Here is an 18,756-nt window from a genome sequence, read left to right on the forward strand (position 1 = left end):
CTGAAAGAAAAGGCCTACCAAAAGTAAATATTCTAATGATAAGTATTTTGAGTATAGAGTATGGGTCCGTTATCTATCAAGTAGGCCTATATTCCATTCACTGTACTATAGTGAATCGATCTTGTCTGTAATTTAATGCATGTACAATACACATTTTGGTCACTGATGAGAAAATAACAACATATGTAACATGTGACCTTTTACAAGATCCCAAGTTCCTACCCCCATCACCATATGGACATTAGTATGTCTACAGCTGAAGCCCCACACACAGAGTGTGCAATACATGCTTGCAAACCTATTGTAGCATTGCCAACATTAGCAGTGGGACAGTGCAACTCGGGCCTAACAGGTCTATTCATTCATAAAATGCATGACTGATGGCGTGACTTTACCATTAAGATTCATGGTGAAAACTAATTTATAAGCAAGTACTTTTGTTTAGAAAAATCTAGATCAGTTGTGGGCCTATAGGCTACTATTTATGAAAAATATTTGCAAATTTGGTAAGGCGCAGGGATGGAAATAAGCACCCGTCCACCTGCCAATGACGGGTACATTTCAGTGGTGACTGGTACACTTTTCAACCCACCAGTCACTTTTACTGGTAAAAACAGTGAGTGACTGGTAGATTTTGAAATCTACCTGCCACCGAGACTGGTGGGGAAAAAACTTAAGTTCCACCCCTAAGGCATGCATAGGCCTAAGTCGTTGGTTTGAATGGTTGGTTGGTTGGTTGAAATGCTGGAATATGTCCAACATCCACCGCCTTATTTGCATGCAGTGGAGCTCAGCGAGAGAAAGGAAGTTTTGTCGCTATGTCAATGGGAAAGGGAAACCAGTGGGAAAATGAATAGCTGGAGTTTTCTTCCTTGTTGCCATGCTCTTAGCTATCTCCACAGTACGTTGACCAGGGCCCTGACTGAACATCTTTCCTCATCTCCATAAGTCTGTGCCACCTTGCTCCTTAGTAGGCTATAGGCATAGGCCCACTAGGCTATGGCCCGAGGCAAAATGTCATGACTTATGCAACTTTTTCTTTAAAAAGGAAGGAAAGAAAAGTGACAGGTTTTGCCCCATTCTATTCTATTCTATTCTATTCTATTCTATTCTGTTGTACTGTATTCTTCTCTTATATTCTATTAGGCCTATATTATATTATATTATATTATATTATATTATATTATATTATATTATATTATATTATATTATATTATATTATATTCAGGGCCCTAAATTAACATTTTTCACCACCAGCCAAAATTAAATTTCACCAGCATTCGGCCGATTGGCTGGTGTTAATTTAGAACCCTGATTATCATTCGCACACTCTTCCGATAACAGGTGCACAGAGCTACTTTGTAACGCCTGAAGAACGCCCTGTCCATTTTGTAAACAAGACACGCTCCATTCTCGGAAATGACGTAAAGGGACAGCCCCTTTCCATTCGCTTTGAGTTGACAAGAAACCTTGCATGCTGGGTAGGGACACCACTTCAGAGAGGCTGGGGAGGACCGCCAGAACGTCAGTGGGGCTATTTTAGCCGTCTTTGCAAAGGGCCGTCTCTAGGGATTAGAGGACCTGCTCTTCTCCAATTTTCTGCCGTCGGTATCAGGAATGCCGCTGGCATCGGGAGCATGGACATCACTGGCTAATACAGGTAATGTCATGGCAGCGGATTGCTAGCTAGTTTCTAACAACATAGCATTGACCATCTTCCTTGGCAACAGTCCACCACTTAGAAGTGGGACGTGAGGTGGACCAGGCGGGTTAATGAGTTATTAGCAGGTTATAAAGTTAGCTGTTTTTGTATAGACGAGAGGAAGCAAGTCAGCACTGTCTGGTAGGGAAGTTAATGTGTTTTTCACTTGCTTTAGCCGGGTAAGTCATGCATCACGGAAGCCAGCGCGCCCACAGCCAAAGCACAGTTTCACAAGTCGGCGTCAGAACAGCAACAAAGGTGTGTTGGCACACCTGAAGTCTAGTTCTAGTACTTCACCTGTCATCTATGTCGCTGCTCACGCGCGTCATTCAAAGTCATAAATATGGCAGTAAATAAATTAATGTGTTGCCTCACCCAGATACGGATATTGGAAAATTACTTTTGTGTTCAAAAAACAAAACTTGAGTGCTTCCTCCTCATTTCACCAACCCACTACTCTTCTTGCACAACGAATGAAGGATTACCCTAGTCGACATATGAATGCAAATGATGTGTTTTGGTATCCAACATTGACTTTAGTGGGACCTGGTTGGTTCACCACTGGCTTTGTAGAGAGTTATACAAATGTGCAGGTATTTTTTTGCAGAATGACGCAAACGAAGCTGTCATACTTCATGGCATGTCAGTGTGTTTATTGCAATGCCATCTACCCCTGCGCAGGGAAATACTGGGGGGAAACAATAGCTTGTAGATCTATGCAATCCTGAAAACACATTCTACTTTCTTGTAGCCACAAAATATGACTTCTTGTTTCCATGTTAAGCAAACCAGACCATTCATAAACACAGCCAGTCGGTCCACATGGTCTCATAGACGCTTGTTGGCGGTGTTCTTATGCTGTCACAGTTAAAGGTCCAGTATGTAATTTTAGTCACTTATTTTCAAAATGCATGCTGCCCAGTCACAATGATGTCTACGAATGGCATCTATGGGGAAGATCCACCAGTTGTCATGTATGAAAAGTGTTAATCCCTAGCTCATAATAAATACTTACACATTGATGGTGTTGGTGATGTGGGGAAAAACAATATTTGGGAATGAGCTGCATCAATTCAAGAAACAAACTACTAAACAGAAAACATGCTCTGCCCTTTTAAAAAGAAAAGAAAAGAAAAGAAAGCCGCAGTGGCAGGCAACTGATACTCCCGGGCTAGTGCTCGGATTACAACAGTCTCCACCGCGCTCTTGATCAGGAGGACACTCCACTGCGGCCGACCAGTCATCTGATTATTTACCCTTTTATGCCAGCCAGTCAGCAAGCAGCCAGCCAACCTCTTTGGAAAGTCATCTTATTCTCATTCATCTCTCTGTGGAGACAGGTCCAGGTGCTAAAAAAAAGTGAACAGAAGCGCCATCATCCCAGTGAGAGAGATGTTTTTAGTACACAAGCTCACAAAGTTTGTCCTAATAGAGCGTGTGTGCGTGACTGTGTGTGCGTGTGCGTGTGTGTGTGTGTGTGTGTGCGTGCGTGTGTGCGCGCGTACACGTGTCAAAGGCATCAGTGCTTTGCCTTAGAAACACAAAGGCATCAGGATAGGGTGCCCGGCTGGGTTTCACCGTGCTGAGCAGTGTTGCGTCACACCGTCTGACTCTGAGCGGAGGCTGCCTGGCCTGGCCTTGGGTCTCAGGAGTCAGAAGTGCCCTGCCAGCCTGACTAATAGAAGCTATATCAGGAGGGAGTCTGTAGCGTCTGTGTGTGCATGTAAGTGTGAGTGTTTGTAGGACTGAGTATGCATGGCTGTTGGCATGTGTGTTAGTACCGGTATGCATGTGCCTCCATCGCCACTCATAAAGGGGTTAGGCAATAATCATGATGGGGCACGATTAAAAAGCAAACTATTTTGTGGGGTGGCGGGGGGGTGTCATACAGATTGACAGGAGACCCCAATAACTGCATCCTTTCAGGGGCCACCAATTAGTCACCATCTCCATCTCTCTCTCTGTCTGTCTGTCTGTCTGTCTGTCTGTCTGTCTGTCTGTCTCTCTCACTCTCTCACTGTCTCTCACTCTCTCACTCTCTCACTCTCTCTCTCTCCAGGCAGGTCTGGATGCCTGTGTTGTTCCCAGTAGCTAGTTGTGTGTACTGAGTCTGACGGCTATCCTCCACTGTCTTTGCTTTCACGGGTGCCTGGAGTGCAAAGTTCCCTGTTCTGTGAGGTCAGTAGTTATTGACCGTGTCAGAGGGTAGGGACACTCAGCTGAAAACATCTCAGCAGCATTGTTGTTGCCCCTTTTTCCCAACTTGCAGAAAGTTCCTATGTAGCATGGTGTACGTGGGTGGTTGACGTTTAAGGGCGTAACACAATTAAAAAAAGAAGTAATTCCAATTCCTGAAAAAATTGATGGAAAAAATTGGAAAAAAAATAAAGCACTTAGTGGTCCGTGGAATTTCGCCTAAGTTTTGCCATTTTTGGGAAAGTGTGTCCTGCATCAATGCATTGCATAGGTACGTATGTCACACTGCAGGAAAATGAAGTCACTCCACAGAAAATTCACTGCATTATGTCCATTTTAATCCTTTTGTATACATGACTGACATCTGAGCTCATGCTAACTTGATAATGATATTGTGTTTAATCTTAATATGTGTTTTCATTTATTATTATTTATTATTTAGATTATACTTAAACATTAAAACCATAATGTTAACAATAATTGCAGCCAGGAAGCATATTAGAATAAGTAGTCTGGAAGAAGAATACTGTTTGTCTGGATTGTCAGGAAGGGTGAACCTTGTCTCTTGGGGTGCCCAAGACAAGTCTCTGGTGCTTTCCAAAGGGCAAAAGCTCAGTGGTAACATGTCAGCAGTGCTTGTGTTCTGCCCTTTTTTCCCAAACGCTCTTTTCTAAGTAGCAGTCAGGATGTCGCCCAGATTGAGATGTCGGGAAGAGACACACAGTGGCTGTCTGATGAAACCCGAAAACTGAAGCGTGCTGCTAGCTTAGATGACTGCAGAGAGCCGGAGAGTCTGACTGTGTAGAGAAAAGAAAGAAAGAAAACAGACAAATCACAAGATGGATGATCGGAAAGAGACATTGTGGGTGTGAGGGAGACAGCCCAGAGAAACGGAGACAAAATGGAAAAGGAAGACAGCCAGAGAGAAAGTGGGGGAGAGAGTATGCGTGCGTGCGTGCGTGCGTGCGTGTGTTCGTGTGTGTTCGTGTGTGTGCGCGTGCGTGAGTGTGTGTTGAGAGAGTGTGAGTCCTGGTGTGTCTGTGCACTGATGCTTGCTTCCTGAGCCTTTGATGTCGTCGCTTCCCATCAGTGTGAGGCAGAGCTCTCCAAGCGTTGGATTTTGCACACACTAATAGGAAATGTAATCTAGGCAGAGCCTGTGACAAGTCCTGTTTCTTTTTACTCTACTAACACTGTACTGATGCAGTGAAAGGCAAGTTTGGCTAATTCCCCTCAGTACAAGAGGAACCACAGACATTCTCTCACTGTGCTTAGGGGTGGGAAAACCCAAAAAACGGAGAGAGTGTAGCATAAAGAAAAGTAGCAGACAATGTGTGTTTCCCGAAGAACATTTGTTACTAAAGGTGGGTGGGGGGTTGCCAATATCAGAGACATTTGAATGTCTTGAGATTTCTACCCCCAAAACAAATTGCTTATAAATACTGTACATTAGTTATAAAGTCACTAAAGAAATTGCATTTGCAATACAAAATCTTATATATTATGAGGACCTAGTCAAAGACCTAGGTGGAGGTTTTTTTGCTTTTTTTTGTCAAGGTGGCCGCCTTAACTGCAAACTCCTTGGGGAAACCCTCGACAAACACCCATATCAGCAGATCTGTTATTGATTTGGGGTGACCTTATTTCCCCCTCACCTGATTAGGCTGCCTGCTCTCTGCCCTGCAGAAGCCTCACTAGCATTATAAGGGCCATTGCCAGCCTGTTAAGCTTGGACACCTAAGCTCTTAGGGAGCTAGTATATGTTCCTTCCTAATCTCCATTTAGGCGACTACTGTCATAGGGCTCTAAAAGGAATGTTTTGGAGAACAAAAATTCTAAATTCGTGTTTTTCAACAGGGGCTCTATAGGGAGTCTTTGGGGGGCGTTGAGAAGGGGGCAGCTGAGATGGAGGCGCTCAGTTGCAAGTGGAGGGCATTAGTGGATTTTATTTTTTAATACTAAGGGGGGGTTGGGACTGGGAGTGATGGCAGGGTTATGATGAGGTCAAGGGGGTATTGGCAAGCTTATGGTGAGGTCAAGGGGGCGTTTGTTCAAAAATAAGGTTGAGAACCTCTGTTCTAAATGATTCATCAGGGTCGGCTTGTTTGCTGAAGGCATGGCAACATTCCATTTCCCTTGCCTTGCTTCTCATAATAACAACAGTGATTGTAAAGAGAATGTACAGTACAATGGCGTATTTGGAATCTTGTGTTGTTGATCTCATTCTTTATCAATCTTAATGGCATTCTTATGGCATGTTTTCAGGGCAATTCTTGCTTCATGGGTAAGTCTACCCAATTGATGTCATGCAATCATAAGTCTTAAATAAAAGTTTGTAGAACCATTTTTGCTATATCGTAGTACACTTCAATTACACTGTGCTTCTGCTCAACGTTTTCAACCAATGTGAGGTAGCCTCTAAGCCTTTAAGAGCAGGAACTAAATCGGTGTGCGAAATTGAATTCTCAGGACACTTAATTTCGACACACAGGAAAGGAGTTGTCCCCATTATTGTGAACACAGAAATACCAAGAACTGGCATGTTTCCCTTCTGTATTCTGTAATAACAAGAGTGCTGCATCTGTGCAAGTCAAGTGTGCATGACCGTCTCCCTCCAAAAATGTCCTTGGCATAACGCATAACCCTCCAAAATCATCAACATTTATTATGAGCAGTTCATTTGGATTCTTAAAATAAGTTTGGTTAGAGATATTTCACTTGTATTCAGTGCATGTGGTTTGTGAATGTGAATGTGCCAGGCAGGCTAATTAGCCTACATATCGGAGTGCTGAGTAGATCCTTCGGGCCTTAAGCTTAGCTCTTCCCAGTGGAGTTGGTCTTGACCACAGCAGAGCATGTTGAGGCTGGGATGAGGATGCACACACAGCAAGCATGCTGTGGTCTAGATCCAACCGCTCTGGCTATGCAGTGGGGAGGAGGAGGATGAGAGGAGGTGGGGGAGAGGAGGAGGAAGAGGTTGAGGGGGAGAGGAGGAGGAAGAGGTCGAGGATGACCTTGGAGCTGTCCTCTACCCCGCCTCAGTGGCTTGGTCCTTTGTGTGTGTGTGTGTGTGTGTGTGTGTGTGTGTGTGTGTGTGTGTGTGTGTGTGTGTGTGTGTGTGTGTGTGTGTGTGTGTGTGTGTGTGTGTGTGTGTGTGTGTGTGTGTGTGTGTGTGTGTGTACTACATACGTACGTACGCGTGTTTGTATGCTCACACATGGCTGAGGATGTACAGTATTTACTGTGCTGAATGGAATGGGTGTGGGGGAGGCTCTGCTGGACAGATGATGGATATGAGCCACTGGACAGAGGCCAGACGTCATACACACACACACACACACACACACACACACACACACACACACACACACACACACACACTGTGACATACACACAGGCAGCTCCACGCCCAACCCAAGCATGATACTGATGCACTGCAGCCCACACGACACATCCCCACTCCCCAAGCATGATCTGCACTCCACATGGCTGCAAGATCTCCGGCACAAGTGCCTGCAGTCAGACACAGGACAGAAGGGTACGCCTAACATCTGCTAGTAGATCCGCTAGTCATAATATCTTTTAAACATGTTGTTGATTTCAGGCATGGACTTATTTCCTGCACTCCTGCAGGGTTTTCTCTGTGCTGCTTCTCTTTTGCAAAGCAAAGAATTATTGGCTTCAAAGCCATACGAAGACTTAATTTCATTTTTTTAAAAATGTGACCATCGAAGTACTTGTAGATGCAAAAACAGACTATTCTGAGGTGCTGGTTCATTTTTTGGTCAGTGTCACCAAGAATTGTGATGGGGTTAAAAAAAAACTAGGTTATATTACCACATAGCCTATTTTTTTCCAGACTTAAGTTGAACAAATGTATTTTCCATATGTCAGGTTGGTGTATACAGCCCTGACCTCCATAACAAACCTGATTAAAAGACGTCTCGGCGTGCCTGTCATGAGATCCGGGCAGAGTCCAGGCGTTGTCACTAACATATCTTTTGAAGTAAAGGTGAGAGAGAGAGAGAGAGAGAGAGAGAGAGAGAGAGAGAGAGAGAGAGAGAGAGAGAAGAGAGAGAGAGAGAGAGAGAGAGAGAGAGAGAGAGAGAGAGAGACAGAGAGAGAGAGAGAGAGAGAGAGAGAGAGAGAGAGAGAGAGAGAGAGAGAGAGAGGATTATATTGACCAATTTCCTCTATCAGTGCGTGTGTGGGTCACTGCTTTGTATGTCAGTTTGTGCCACTTCCTTTTTTCTGCAGAAGTGCAGTGTCATGATCATGGTGTGATCACCAGACTCTATTGTCACTCCAGGGACTAGGCACCGCATATCACAGTTATTCATCTCTCAAATAAACACCATACATTTCTGTGTAAGAGTGTGAAGTATGTGGTTTATGTGATCTTATCATCGTCATTCAGCTGACGTAATATTTGCTGAACCTTCATTAATGGCTACTTGTAATATGATATCTATCCAAGGACGCTTCAGTGGTGACCTCAGATGCTATGTCCCCCCCCCCCACACACACATCTTTAGTGTGTTGATTAGCACTGAGGCATACAAATGATACACAAAGTAGCAGCAAGGCAAAACACATTGTTCAAAGGACAGACCAGAGGTGGAGAAGAAGCTTTTTGCTTGTGACTACAAAATGGTTCATTGCTGATTTGACCATCAGTGATCAAATGCATGCAGATTTAAAAAAAAACAAAAACAAATTTAAGCATCAAAATATAATGAGTACACTTGCAGTATACCTGTCCTTTTTCACTCTTTCACTGTCTCCAATAACAAGATGCAAGAAGTTTAGTAATAATACAAAGGTAAACTTATGGAGTCAATTTCCCGTTCTATACTAAATCATGTGACGAATAAGATATACAGTTAAAAAATATAATGTAAAAATATAACCGTTTACCGCCTTTGGCTTGGTATGGCAGTGCTGTACCTGTGATTATTCACCACCTGAATTAAAGCACAGAAAATGATGGCCCTGATACTTCTCTCTCCCTCTGTTACCTTGTCCAGCGGTGCTTGTGATTTTTTTTATGCAGTACTTGAATTGAAGCACGTAAGTTGATCACATGCCCTGATGTTCCCCTCTCTCCCCTCCCCCAGGTATGAGTGCATGAGGGCTGCCGGTGATGGTGGTGCTAGTGCTGGTGTGAGCAGGAGCAGTTCCAGGAGCAGCAGCAGGGGGGTACCATGGAGCCTGACGTGCTGCGTCTCTACTCCTCCTCTCCGCCCCCCCTGGACGACGGGGGCGCTGAGGACGAGGATGACGAGTTTGGGGAGTTCGGAGAGTTTGGGGGCTTCGGCCACGGACCAGGAGCCATGGCGGCCAGCTTCAGCTTCTCCGACATGGACACCACGCCCCCAGCCGTGGCCTCCCACCAATCGCACGCCTGCGACACCGCCCCGCCGGAGCTCCCCATTGGCCCGGCGTCGGCAGCTCCAGGCTCCCAGAAGAGCTCGCTGGTTGGCCGGGCCCCAGGTAGTAGCACTAGCGCTAGTGACCCTTCCCAGCAGATAGATGACCTGGCCCAGGCTGAACACGAGGGAGGCCCCACAATATCCACAAAATCTGAGGCCTGTGGAAGTACCGGTACAACAGTGACTCTAAGTAGCGCCCACAATAACGGGGGTGTCGGCGTCCTGGCATCCCTCGTGAACGGCTTTCCTGAGACACCGTCACACGCCCAGGACGCCTCGGTGGACTCCCTATCGCCCCCCACCACCTCTGCCTTGAGCTCACCCTCCAGCTCCAGCTACAACTCTCCCTGTGTGCAGCGCCGGTCCGAAGAAGACGCAGAGACGGAGACAGAGACCGAGTACTATGACGCAACAAGCCAGCACAACAACATCAACAGCAGTAGCAACATCAACGTCACCTCAGGGCCTCCAGGGTTCAATGGCTTATCCAACGGCAGCACCGTCCTCCACTCGCACACTAAGGAGACGAGAAGAGATGGAGATAGACACGGAGATGGAGATGGAGATGAGGTCTCGTCTGCAGAGGAACAAGAGGTGCTGTCTCTGGACGAGGACTCAGAGACCAGAGACCAGGAGACGCCCGTACAACACCCACAAAGCCTCTCAGACTCAACGCTCCACACAGAGGCCTCAGTGACGACTCAAGGGGGCATTGAGAGACCGGTCACCCTGTTTAATAGTAGTAGCACCAGTCAGGAAGGGACGGTTTCTGATCACCATCAGGGCTCCCGATGCGATGAGGACATCCGTCCAGCTGAGAACGAGGATGACGAGGTGGTGGAGAAGGAGGAGGAGGAGGAGGAAGATCATGCGGATCTGCCGACGCCCTCGGGTCCAACGCAGACCTCCGAGAGTGACGACTTTGCCTCCTTCTGTGACGTGGTGTCCCCGAGCGACGACTTTGGAGACTTTGGGCACTTTGGTAGCACAGAAGCTCCTCCTTTCTCCTGCTCCTCTGCTGTCACTGCCACCTCTGAGGGACCCAGCATTGTGCCTCCTGACGATCACGGTGATGGTGATGATGAAGATGAAGATGATGATTTCGGCGGTTTCGGGGAGGCGGAAGCGCTCTCCGCTCAGGGCTTTGCCGACTTCAGTCAGACTAAATGCTGCACACGTGAGGAGAAAGAGGAGGAGGAGCAGGAGGAGGCGGACGGAGGAGGCTGTACCCGCTTCCCTGTCCAGTTCCCCCCTTCCTCCTCCTCCTCCTCCTCCACTGCTCCCTGTAACGCTGCATCAGAGTCCTCCGCTGGGGACCAGAGCCTCCCTGGTGGAGGTGCATCCTCGCTGGAGAGTGGGGAGGTGGAAGCTGAAGGGGAGGGGGTTGGAGGCTCCTGTCCCGAGATGGAGGTGGTGGAGGAGCAGGAGCAACAGTTAAGCCAGCTCCCCGTCAGTGACAGCTTTGCAGACTTCCAGTCCGTGCCTGTAGGGGGAGAGGTGGATGACGGGGAGGACTGGGCTGCCTTTGGGGAGCCGGAAGGGGTAGCTGGGGAGGTGTTGGGAGGGCAGGCGAGCGGAGGAGGCGGAGGGGCGGAGAACTGGGCAGCGTTTGGGGATGAACAGCAGACCCAAGTGGGGAAGGAGGAGGATGAGGAGGGGGAGGATGCCCAGTGGCAGGATGTAGCGACAGCCACACCACCCATCTATGCCAGCCCACACACCAGCAGGAGGGAGAGCCTGACGGTAAGAACACACACACACACACGTGCGCGGTTACGCTCATTATCATAATCATCATGAACTATTGTTGATGCATGCGGAATCAACACGGCATGAAAATCATGTTTAAACAGAAACGATTCAGTAGTAGAACAATGAAGTGAAAAATTGGAAGAGAAAGAAAGAGAATTATAGAAGAGAAAATCCTTCAAAGAGAAAAAACGACCACTTTAGGTGGTACTAACATGTAATGTATGAAAAAGTTACTCCCCCCAATTGTAGGACACTGGATGAAGGTGGTACTAGTGGTCTGTGAAATACCTCAAGTGGCATGACAATTGTACTTGGCATTTAAGATTGCATTATTACATTGCATTATATTACATTGAACATTATTACAAGATATCTAAACTTGTTATTGCACTACAATAAGACGGGTATGTCATTTTTATTTATTTTAAACCAGTGATCTGGATAGATTTGAATTTGAACAGCCGTGTCAAAAACGTGTCAAAGCCCCTTAATTCAGTTGACAGGTGGTCCCTGAAAAAAGGTCTGAAAAAGTTTGACAAACACTGATCATATTATTACAATATTATGACACCAAGGTTCATGTAACTGATAATCAAGGGGTCTGAACAGAGGATAACAAGACTGGCATATCATAAGAGGCATAAGATTACTCATGCAGCACACTGCCATTGCACAGAAAAGTAAAATCTATGGGAGTTTTTCAGCAAGCTGACGAAAGCTTCAATGATTTGGTTTGCTGACTTAACCAGTCTGCATTTACAGTACTGTCAAACTAAACATCAGCTGTTTTTCAAGCTTAAGCTCGTTTCACAAGTTGGCACTCCAGTGGACACTTAAACAGCAGACTGGCTCAGTGCCTCAAAGGGACGGTAAGCAGCCACCACTCCTCACTGCTGCACCATTGTTGCTTGTGCTACTTGGAGCCTCTGCATACTCTGTATGCTGTTTTTGCTACATCACACTGGACTGTGGGAACTGCTCAGGCTGGACAGTTAACAGTGCATAAAAAAAGGAAAAAAAACTCCTGAGCAGCAGGAATGTGCAGTTTTTTTTACTTACACTTGATTGGCGATCCAGATTTTTCTAATCTTAGCAATGACATGGAGTCAGATAGCAGGCCTGGTGGACAGAAGGATAAGGGGAAAAGCTCACATCACACAATTTTTATTCTGCGTCGTGGGCACGTTTTGGCCTTCTGGCCTCCTCAGTTACAAGACACGCTTTGGCGTTGTGTCTTCAGAACGCGTTTGTGTAGCAGAGGAAAAGTTGTCGATGCATGGTGCAAACTTGCTTCAGTTGCATTTTGGTTAAGTCAGCCCTCTAAGTCTAAAAAGAAGGAAAGTCTTTTGGATGAAATTGTGTTTATGAATAGGTGGATAGAAGGACAACAGAAATGTGTACAGCAACATATCAGCACATTTGCAGCACTTTTGCTCACTCCCTAGTGCTCACTCATTAGCATAGATATTGATATTTATATTACAAAGAATGTGAGCAAATCTGTGCCAACAGGACCTGACTGATGAGTTAGCAAACCACACAAGGTGTGTGTGTGTGTGTGTGTGTGTGTGTGTGTGTGTGTGTGTGTGTGTGTGTGTGTGTGTGTGTGTGTGTGTGTGTGTGTGTGTGTGTGTGTGTGTTTATGCATGTGTGTGTGTGTGTGTTTATGCATGTGTGTGTGTGTGTGTTTATGCATGTGTGTGTGTGTGTGTGTGTGTGTTTATGCATGTGTGTGTGTGTGTGTGTGTTTATGCATGTGTGTGTGGGTTTATGCACGTGTGTGTTTGTGGTAAGGCCCACACAACACTTCTGCTCTGTGTGCCCAGAAACACAAGCCTGGTGGCACACACAGGAGACAGATACGCAGGTCAGAACAGCTCCATCCTGTGCAAAGCTGCAACAATGCACGCAGCCCTTATCACAGACAGGCAGCAACACACCCCTGCACTCCTTTCTCCTCCACCTCTTATCACACACTCTTTATCACACACACACACACACACACACACACACACACACACACACACACACACACACACACACACACACACACACACACACACACACACACACACACACACACACACTAAGGACCAAGCCACTGAGGCGAGGTAGAGGACAGCTCCAAGGTCATCCTCCCCTCGACCTCTTCCTCCTCCTCTCCCCCTCAACCTCTTCGCACGTCACAAACACACACACACCTCAAAGGAGGGTAAAATATTAAAATTAGCTCAATGGTAAAGCCAGGGTCAACAGGAGAGGCGGAGGCGAAATAAAACGGTGTGTAATAGATATACAGACACAGACTTTGTGTGAGCGAGAGAAGTCCTCCCCATGGCTACTCTGCACATGCACATTATTGTGTGAGTGAACAAGCCCGCAGAGCTGGACCACGGCATTGAGTGGAGGACTCCATCCTACAGCAGAAACAGAAACAGAAATTGCAGAGGTAAAGGCTGGATGTTCAGTACTGGCAAAGCATGGTATGCATACGGTGAAACTAAGACAATATCAAAGTCAGCTGTGTGATGCTTTCATGTAGTTTATACATTGGAAGAAGGAAACGAAAGCATCTGACTGCCAGCACCACAAAATGCAAAGAGAAATGTGACGTAGCATGGCAGAGAAGAATAGTGGAGACTAGGGTTTGGTGGCAGTTTGGAGGTATCTTAAAGACGAAGGCAAAACATACCAGCTGGCAAGTGAGGTTAGAGGAGAGGGGAGGGGAGGAGAGGAGAGGGGAGGGGAGGAGAGGAGAGGGGAGGAGAGGGGAGGAGAGGAGAGGAGAGGAGAGGAGAGGAGAGGAGAGGAGAGGAGAGGAGAGGAGAGGAGAGAGGGAAGCACTGCTGCCAGTGTAGATGGCCAGGGAGTGTAGCGTTGTTTTGCAGATGCACAATTCCACCATGCCAATGAACTGTGCACGCACACACACACACACACACACACACACACACACACACACACACACACACACACACACACACACACACACACACACACACACACACACACACACACACACACACACATAAGGAAACACTCTTCTCCACAAAGATTACAGTGTTTTAAAACATTTAGTGAAACAATTGGGACCAGTTCAGTGAGCTCATAAAGCTTGAATGAAATATTTTGACTCCAGTTTGCTTTCACGGCTCAGAAGTCCCAGCAGTGGAAAACATTGTGACCAACCCACTTTGACCTAGTTTCAACCTGAGAGGGAAAAGAGAGTGGGAGCGGGAGGGGGGTCGAGGGAGGGAGGGAGGGAGGGAGGGAGAGAAGGAAAGATGGCGAGAGAGATGTACGCAAACATCCATCATCATATTGCCTATGCGTCATGACTACCATCATATAGGCATGTTTCCAGCTGAACCTGTCTGTAAAGGCGCGTCTGAAAGGCTACTCTGCTACCCTGCTATGTACAAGGGTGTGGTATTTTTGTTTGGGGAAGTGGTGGTGACAAATTGTCCTGAGTTAGTATATTTTTTAAAGTTATATTTGTGAAAAAGTGGTGGGTACACGTTCAAATAATGCCCAAAGATTGATTCAAATTCACTTTGTACTAACTCTGGTAGCCTTCTGGAACTCTGTCAACCCTGTCAAATAAGCCAATAAATGAAACTAAACTAAACTAAAAGTATGAACATGTCCCCACTGACGGTCCAGCCCATAAACTATGCCCACCAGGGCCGCTGCTAAGATTTTGGAGGCCCTAAGCATAACTGGTCAGGATGCCCTTTCATAATTAAATAATAATACAAATAAACAAATAATTCTACTAACTACCAGTAATACATACGTTTTGTAATGTAATTAAATATTTTTTCATGATGTTTTTTTTAGTCAATCTCAGGTCAATAGGCCGCAATTTTGGGGGCAAAGTGTTTGTTGCCCCGAGCACTGGTTGGTGCCCTAAGCTCACTGCGCACTCTGCTTATGTCTATCTACCCTGATGCCCACGATGGTGTTGTTCACTTCAAGGTAGTTGCCGTGTTGGCTTCCCACTAAACTCTCCGGCTCAGGCTTCTCCTTCACTAGCTCCTGTCACTAACTCCCCATATTGCTTCACAGAGTACTCAATGAAGCGTGCTAAAACTCCATTAAGATAAGGGCCAAGCAGCCAAGGTGTGTGTGTGTGTGTGTGTGTGTGTGTGTGTGTGTGTGTGTGTGTGTGTGTGTGTGTGTGTGTGTGTGTGTGTGTGTGTGTGTGTGTGTGTGTGTGCGTGCGTGTGCGTGTGCGTGTGCGTGTGCGTGCGCGTGTGCGCGTGCGTGCNTGCGTGAGCGGCTATTTGTGTGAGTGTGAGCGTGTGTGAGCTCCCTCTCAGGAATGTTTTGATGAAAGTGGTCTCCTCCTAGTCGAGTGTCTCTTCATTGATATGTTTAGAGGACTCTAAGAGCCGGTTAGCTTATGCTGATTGAGTGCATGGCTAGCAAGCTAATGGGGAAGTTTCAGGTTCATCACTTCACAGCTGCAGAGCCCCCTGGTGGCTGAACGTAGTTATGAAAAGTTAAAAAAAACAAGTTAAAAAAAAAAACCAAGTCAACTCACTTCATTCATTCCAGTTCAAATGAGTGGAAGTTGACACTAATATTCTTGATTTCATAAGTGTTTTTCAGACTCCAGTACAAGTGCTTTTCCTGCTAGCCTAGTACTTAATCAGTTTCAGACTGATAATTTGAAGTTCAGGCCTGAGGCCAGTCAGAAGTGTCAGCCATGAGCATATTTATCTATCACACAGCAGACTCTTATGTCACTGTATTCTTTTTTTTTTTTAAACATCCAATGTCACCTGTGATGGTGTGGTCTGATGGTGTGCCTTATGGTGCTGATAAGTGACATTCGTCAAATAAAGCCAGTATGCTAATGCAACAACACAAGTCCTTGCCTTCGATAACTGTTTTTTGTCCAGTCTTAGACAGCTATCACAATCCGAAAAAAAACCCATCAAGTGACATGTGGAAACTCCTGTATATTGTGATGAATTACTTTTGCCACATGGCCTAAGCTTACCCCATACGGTAGCATAGCTGTTAGCTGCAGCATGGCAGGGGGGTTCATTTGGAGCTTGGCCCCAGTCCAGCAGCACCGTACTTCCCATGTTCAGCAGAGCATGGCCAGATCCCCAATCTTCCCAGGGCCCATGTTAGGACTGGCCAAGGCCATGCAGATTCAAAACTGTCTGTGTGTCTGTGTGTCTGTGTGTGTGTGGTGCTTTTTTGCTCCCATACCACCCTGAGATAGAGTAGGCATTGCATCCTTTGTGTTGATTTGTGTTGTTGTAATGTAACGCAATTGTACAGGCAATAATGAACATGATGATAGCCCTGTGCTTTGTGTCCTTGTGATAATTTAGGGTCATTCCATGTCAATTCACATGATTCCCTAGAATCTCCCCACATGACCCTCTCCGATTTACCCGATACCTCACATACAGGTACCTTTTGATGTCAATTGAAAGAATACCAAGTATTACCACCCTACGTCCAACGGTTGCGGAGATGAAGCCCTCCAAAGTTGGGGTACCATGCCCACTTTTCAAGCCTGTGAATTGCATACAAAATTTACAAGCAGATTTGAACACCTCTGGTTTCAGTTTGAAGGAAGATACAGGCCTAAAAATCACCCTGGCCCCTCAATATGACCCCGTCTACCAGATGATGTACTTACAAATGGCATGCCTTGATTATTTTTGGCTATATTAAGACTTAAAAACTGAATTTCTGAAACGCGTGTTGAAGAGTCTTGCCATTTTGGGGTTCCAGATCTTGGATACTATGTATGTTTTGGGAGTTGTAATTGATTTTCCATCATATTTGGGAACTGTACAGTGTATTCCAAAAAATATAGGGCGCTCAGACTTCGAAAGATAAAGTAGGAGGGACTCAAAAACGGCTTTGGGACAAAATTACCTTACGGTACCCTCTACTTCAGGCTTCAAATTAACCATGTGGGCACTTGATGACTGGCACGCCCTTTTAACCCCATGTACAGTAGCACTGTATCAAACATTCAAGCTTGGAAAAACTTTGTTTTTCAAAGTTCTTCATATTAATCTTGGCCTTCAAAGTATATGTTTTTGTATGTTTTGTCTGCTGCCATCTGCTGGTCAAAAAATGCAACAACAGTGTAATGTAAGAAAACAAAAGGGGATGATAAATCTTGCCCATAATTTACCAATATGCTGCATGTGAGATATCGGGTAAATCGGCGAGGGTCATGTGGGGAAGGCGTGTGAATTGACATGGAATGACCCTTTATGATTCTGTGTGAAAGCATGCTTCATGTCCCTCTGAGATATTGGTGTGTGTAAAACGTGTAAGACTTATACAGTAGTGTTTCCCTTTCGATTGTGCATGAGGTTGTGTCCATTAACTAATACTTATTATTTATTTACTAACTATTATTTATTAACTAATACTAGTCCAATATCGCATTAATATCTGTCCTTTTTTAGTCTGTCTGTGTAGCATTGTTTCAGTTTCGATCCCAAAAGCCTCCTTTCCTTTAAGCACAGCAGTATGTTTATGTGTGTCCGGTGATTTAAATTGGCTTTAGTAAAGAGGGGAGAGCCCAGTTGACTCCCACTGGTCAATATGTCACTCTGTTAATGCCTCACTATAAATACAGTACGCACTACACAGGGAGCCGGGCTCCAGCTGGCTGTATCGAGCAGAGGGCTTCGACCCAATTAAACTTGTGTCCAGTTTACATGCACTTGCCTGCATGTCGTCGCCTCCTGTTTGTAGGATTGTTTAGGACAGAATGCCCTCCTTCTCACTGTACTGTACATTGGCACTGAACTGTCTCTCTCAGCAGTGCTACATACATGCGTGATCTATCCAAATTTTACATCACTAGTGCCTTCCCTTATACTTTAACTGTGTGCACTGTGCACCGACTGTCAGTGCACTGACATAAGTGCGTGGATTGAGACATAGGGACAGTTTCTTAATTCTCCATTTCTTCTTTTCTTTTTCCCTGTCCTGTATACTTTCCCTCTTTTTATTTGTTGATTCCTCGTCCACCACTTCTTGTTCAGAGTAGCTTAAGGCGTCACATCTTGAGGACCAAAGGAGGATGGATATTGAAAAATCAAAGAACAATAAAATGGAGTTTAAAAATATGGATATAAATGGAAAAAAAACTACTGTGACCAAGCATTTTCCCTCTTAAGAGAAAACATATGATCTTTTCTTTTATTTAATCACTCTTCTGTTTCCTCCCCCAGGTCCCTCTGAGCTGCAGGCTCCAGAGGCTGTTCCAGGCCAGCTTCGCCCCAGTGGAGGCTCCTCAGGTGGGGCAGCAGGCTGAGGAGGAGATCCCATCTCTCCAAGTCCTCCTGGAGACCCAGCAACAGCAGCAGCAGCCTGCAGAACCAGGGGCACCCCCAGACCCAAACCCAGCAGACCAGCAGAACCACCAGCCCCCTACTGCTGCTGCTCACAGGTGAGCCTGGAGTTTTGTGTTCGAACGTACACTAGGTAATAGAAATAGTGTGTTTGTAGACAGAGTCCAAAGTTTGCTGCCAGGTATATCACTTCTAGTTTTCTCTTTAAATACAGCGTACACTCACTGGCTAAATACTGAAGAAAATGGGTAAAGCAGATCAAATCGAAGTAGACAAAAAGGTCAAATTGATTTAAGAAAAAACAAAATCAAACTCAATTTATATTGAG

At 45.7% G+C, this 18,756-nt stretch overlaps 1 protein-coding gene across 1 annotated transcript in view; it reads left to right on the forward strand.

Annotated features, from left to right (window-relative positions):
• The first annotated feature begins 1,423 nt into the window (after positions 1-1,423).
• aftphb (aftiphilin b) overlaps positions 1,424-18,756 on the forward strand; it is a 34,655-nt gene continuing 17,322 nt past the window's right edge. The window contains exons 1-3 of the mRNA XM_063192838.1: positions 1,424-1,660; positions 9,016-11,073; positions 18,309-18,526. Of these exons, the coding sequence (XP_063048908.1) occupies positions 9,103-11,073; positions 18,309-18,526 (2,189 nt within the window). The 5' untranslated portion in view covers positions 1,424-1,660; positions 9,016-9,102. The remainder of the gene's footprint in view (positions 1,661-9,015; positions 11,074-18,308; positions 18,527-18,756) is intronic.

Source organism: Engraulis encrasicolus, unplaced genomic scaffold (assembly GCF_034702125.1).
Source record: "Engraulis encrasicolus isolate BLACKSEA-1 unplaced genomic scaffold, IST_EnEncr_1.0 scaffold_25_np1212, whole genome shotgun sequence".
Lineage (NCBI taxonomy): Eukaryota > Metazoa > Chordata > Actinopteri > Clupeiformes > Engraulidae > Engraulis > Engraulis encrasicolus.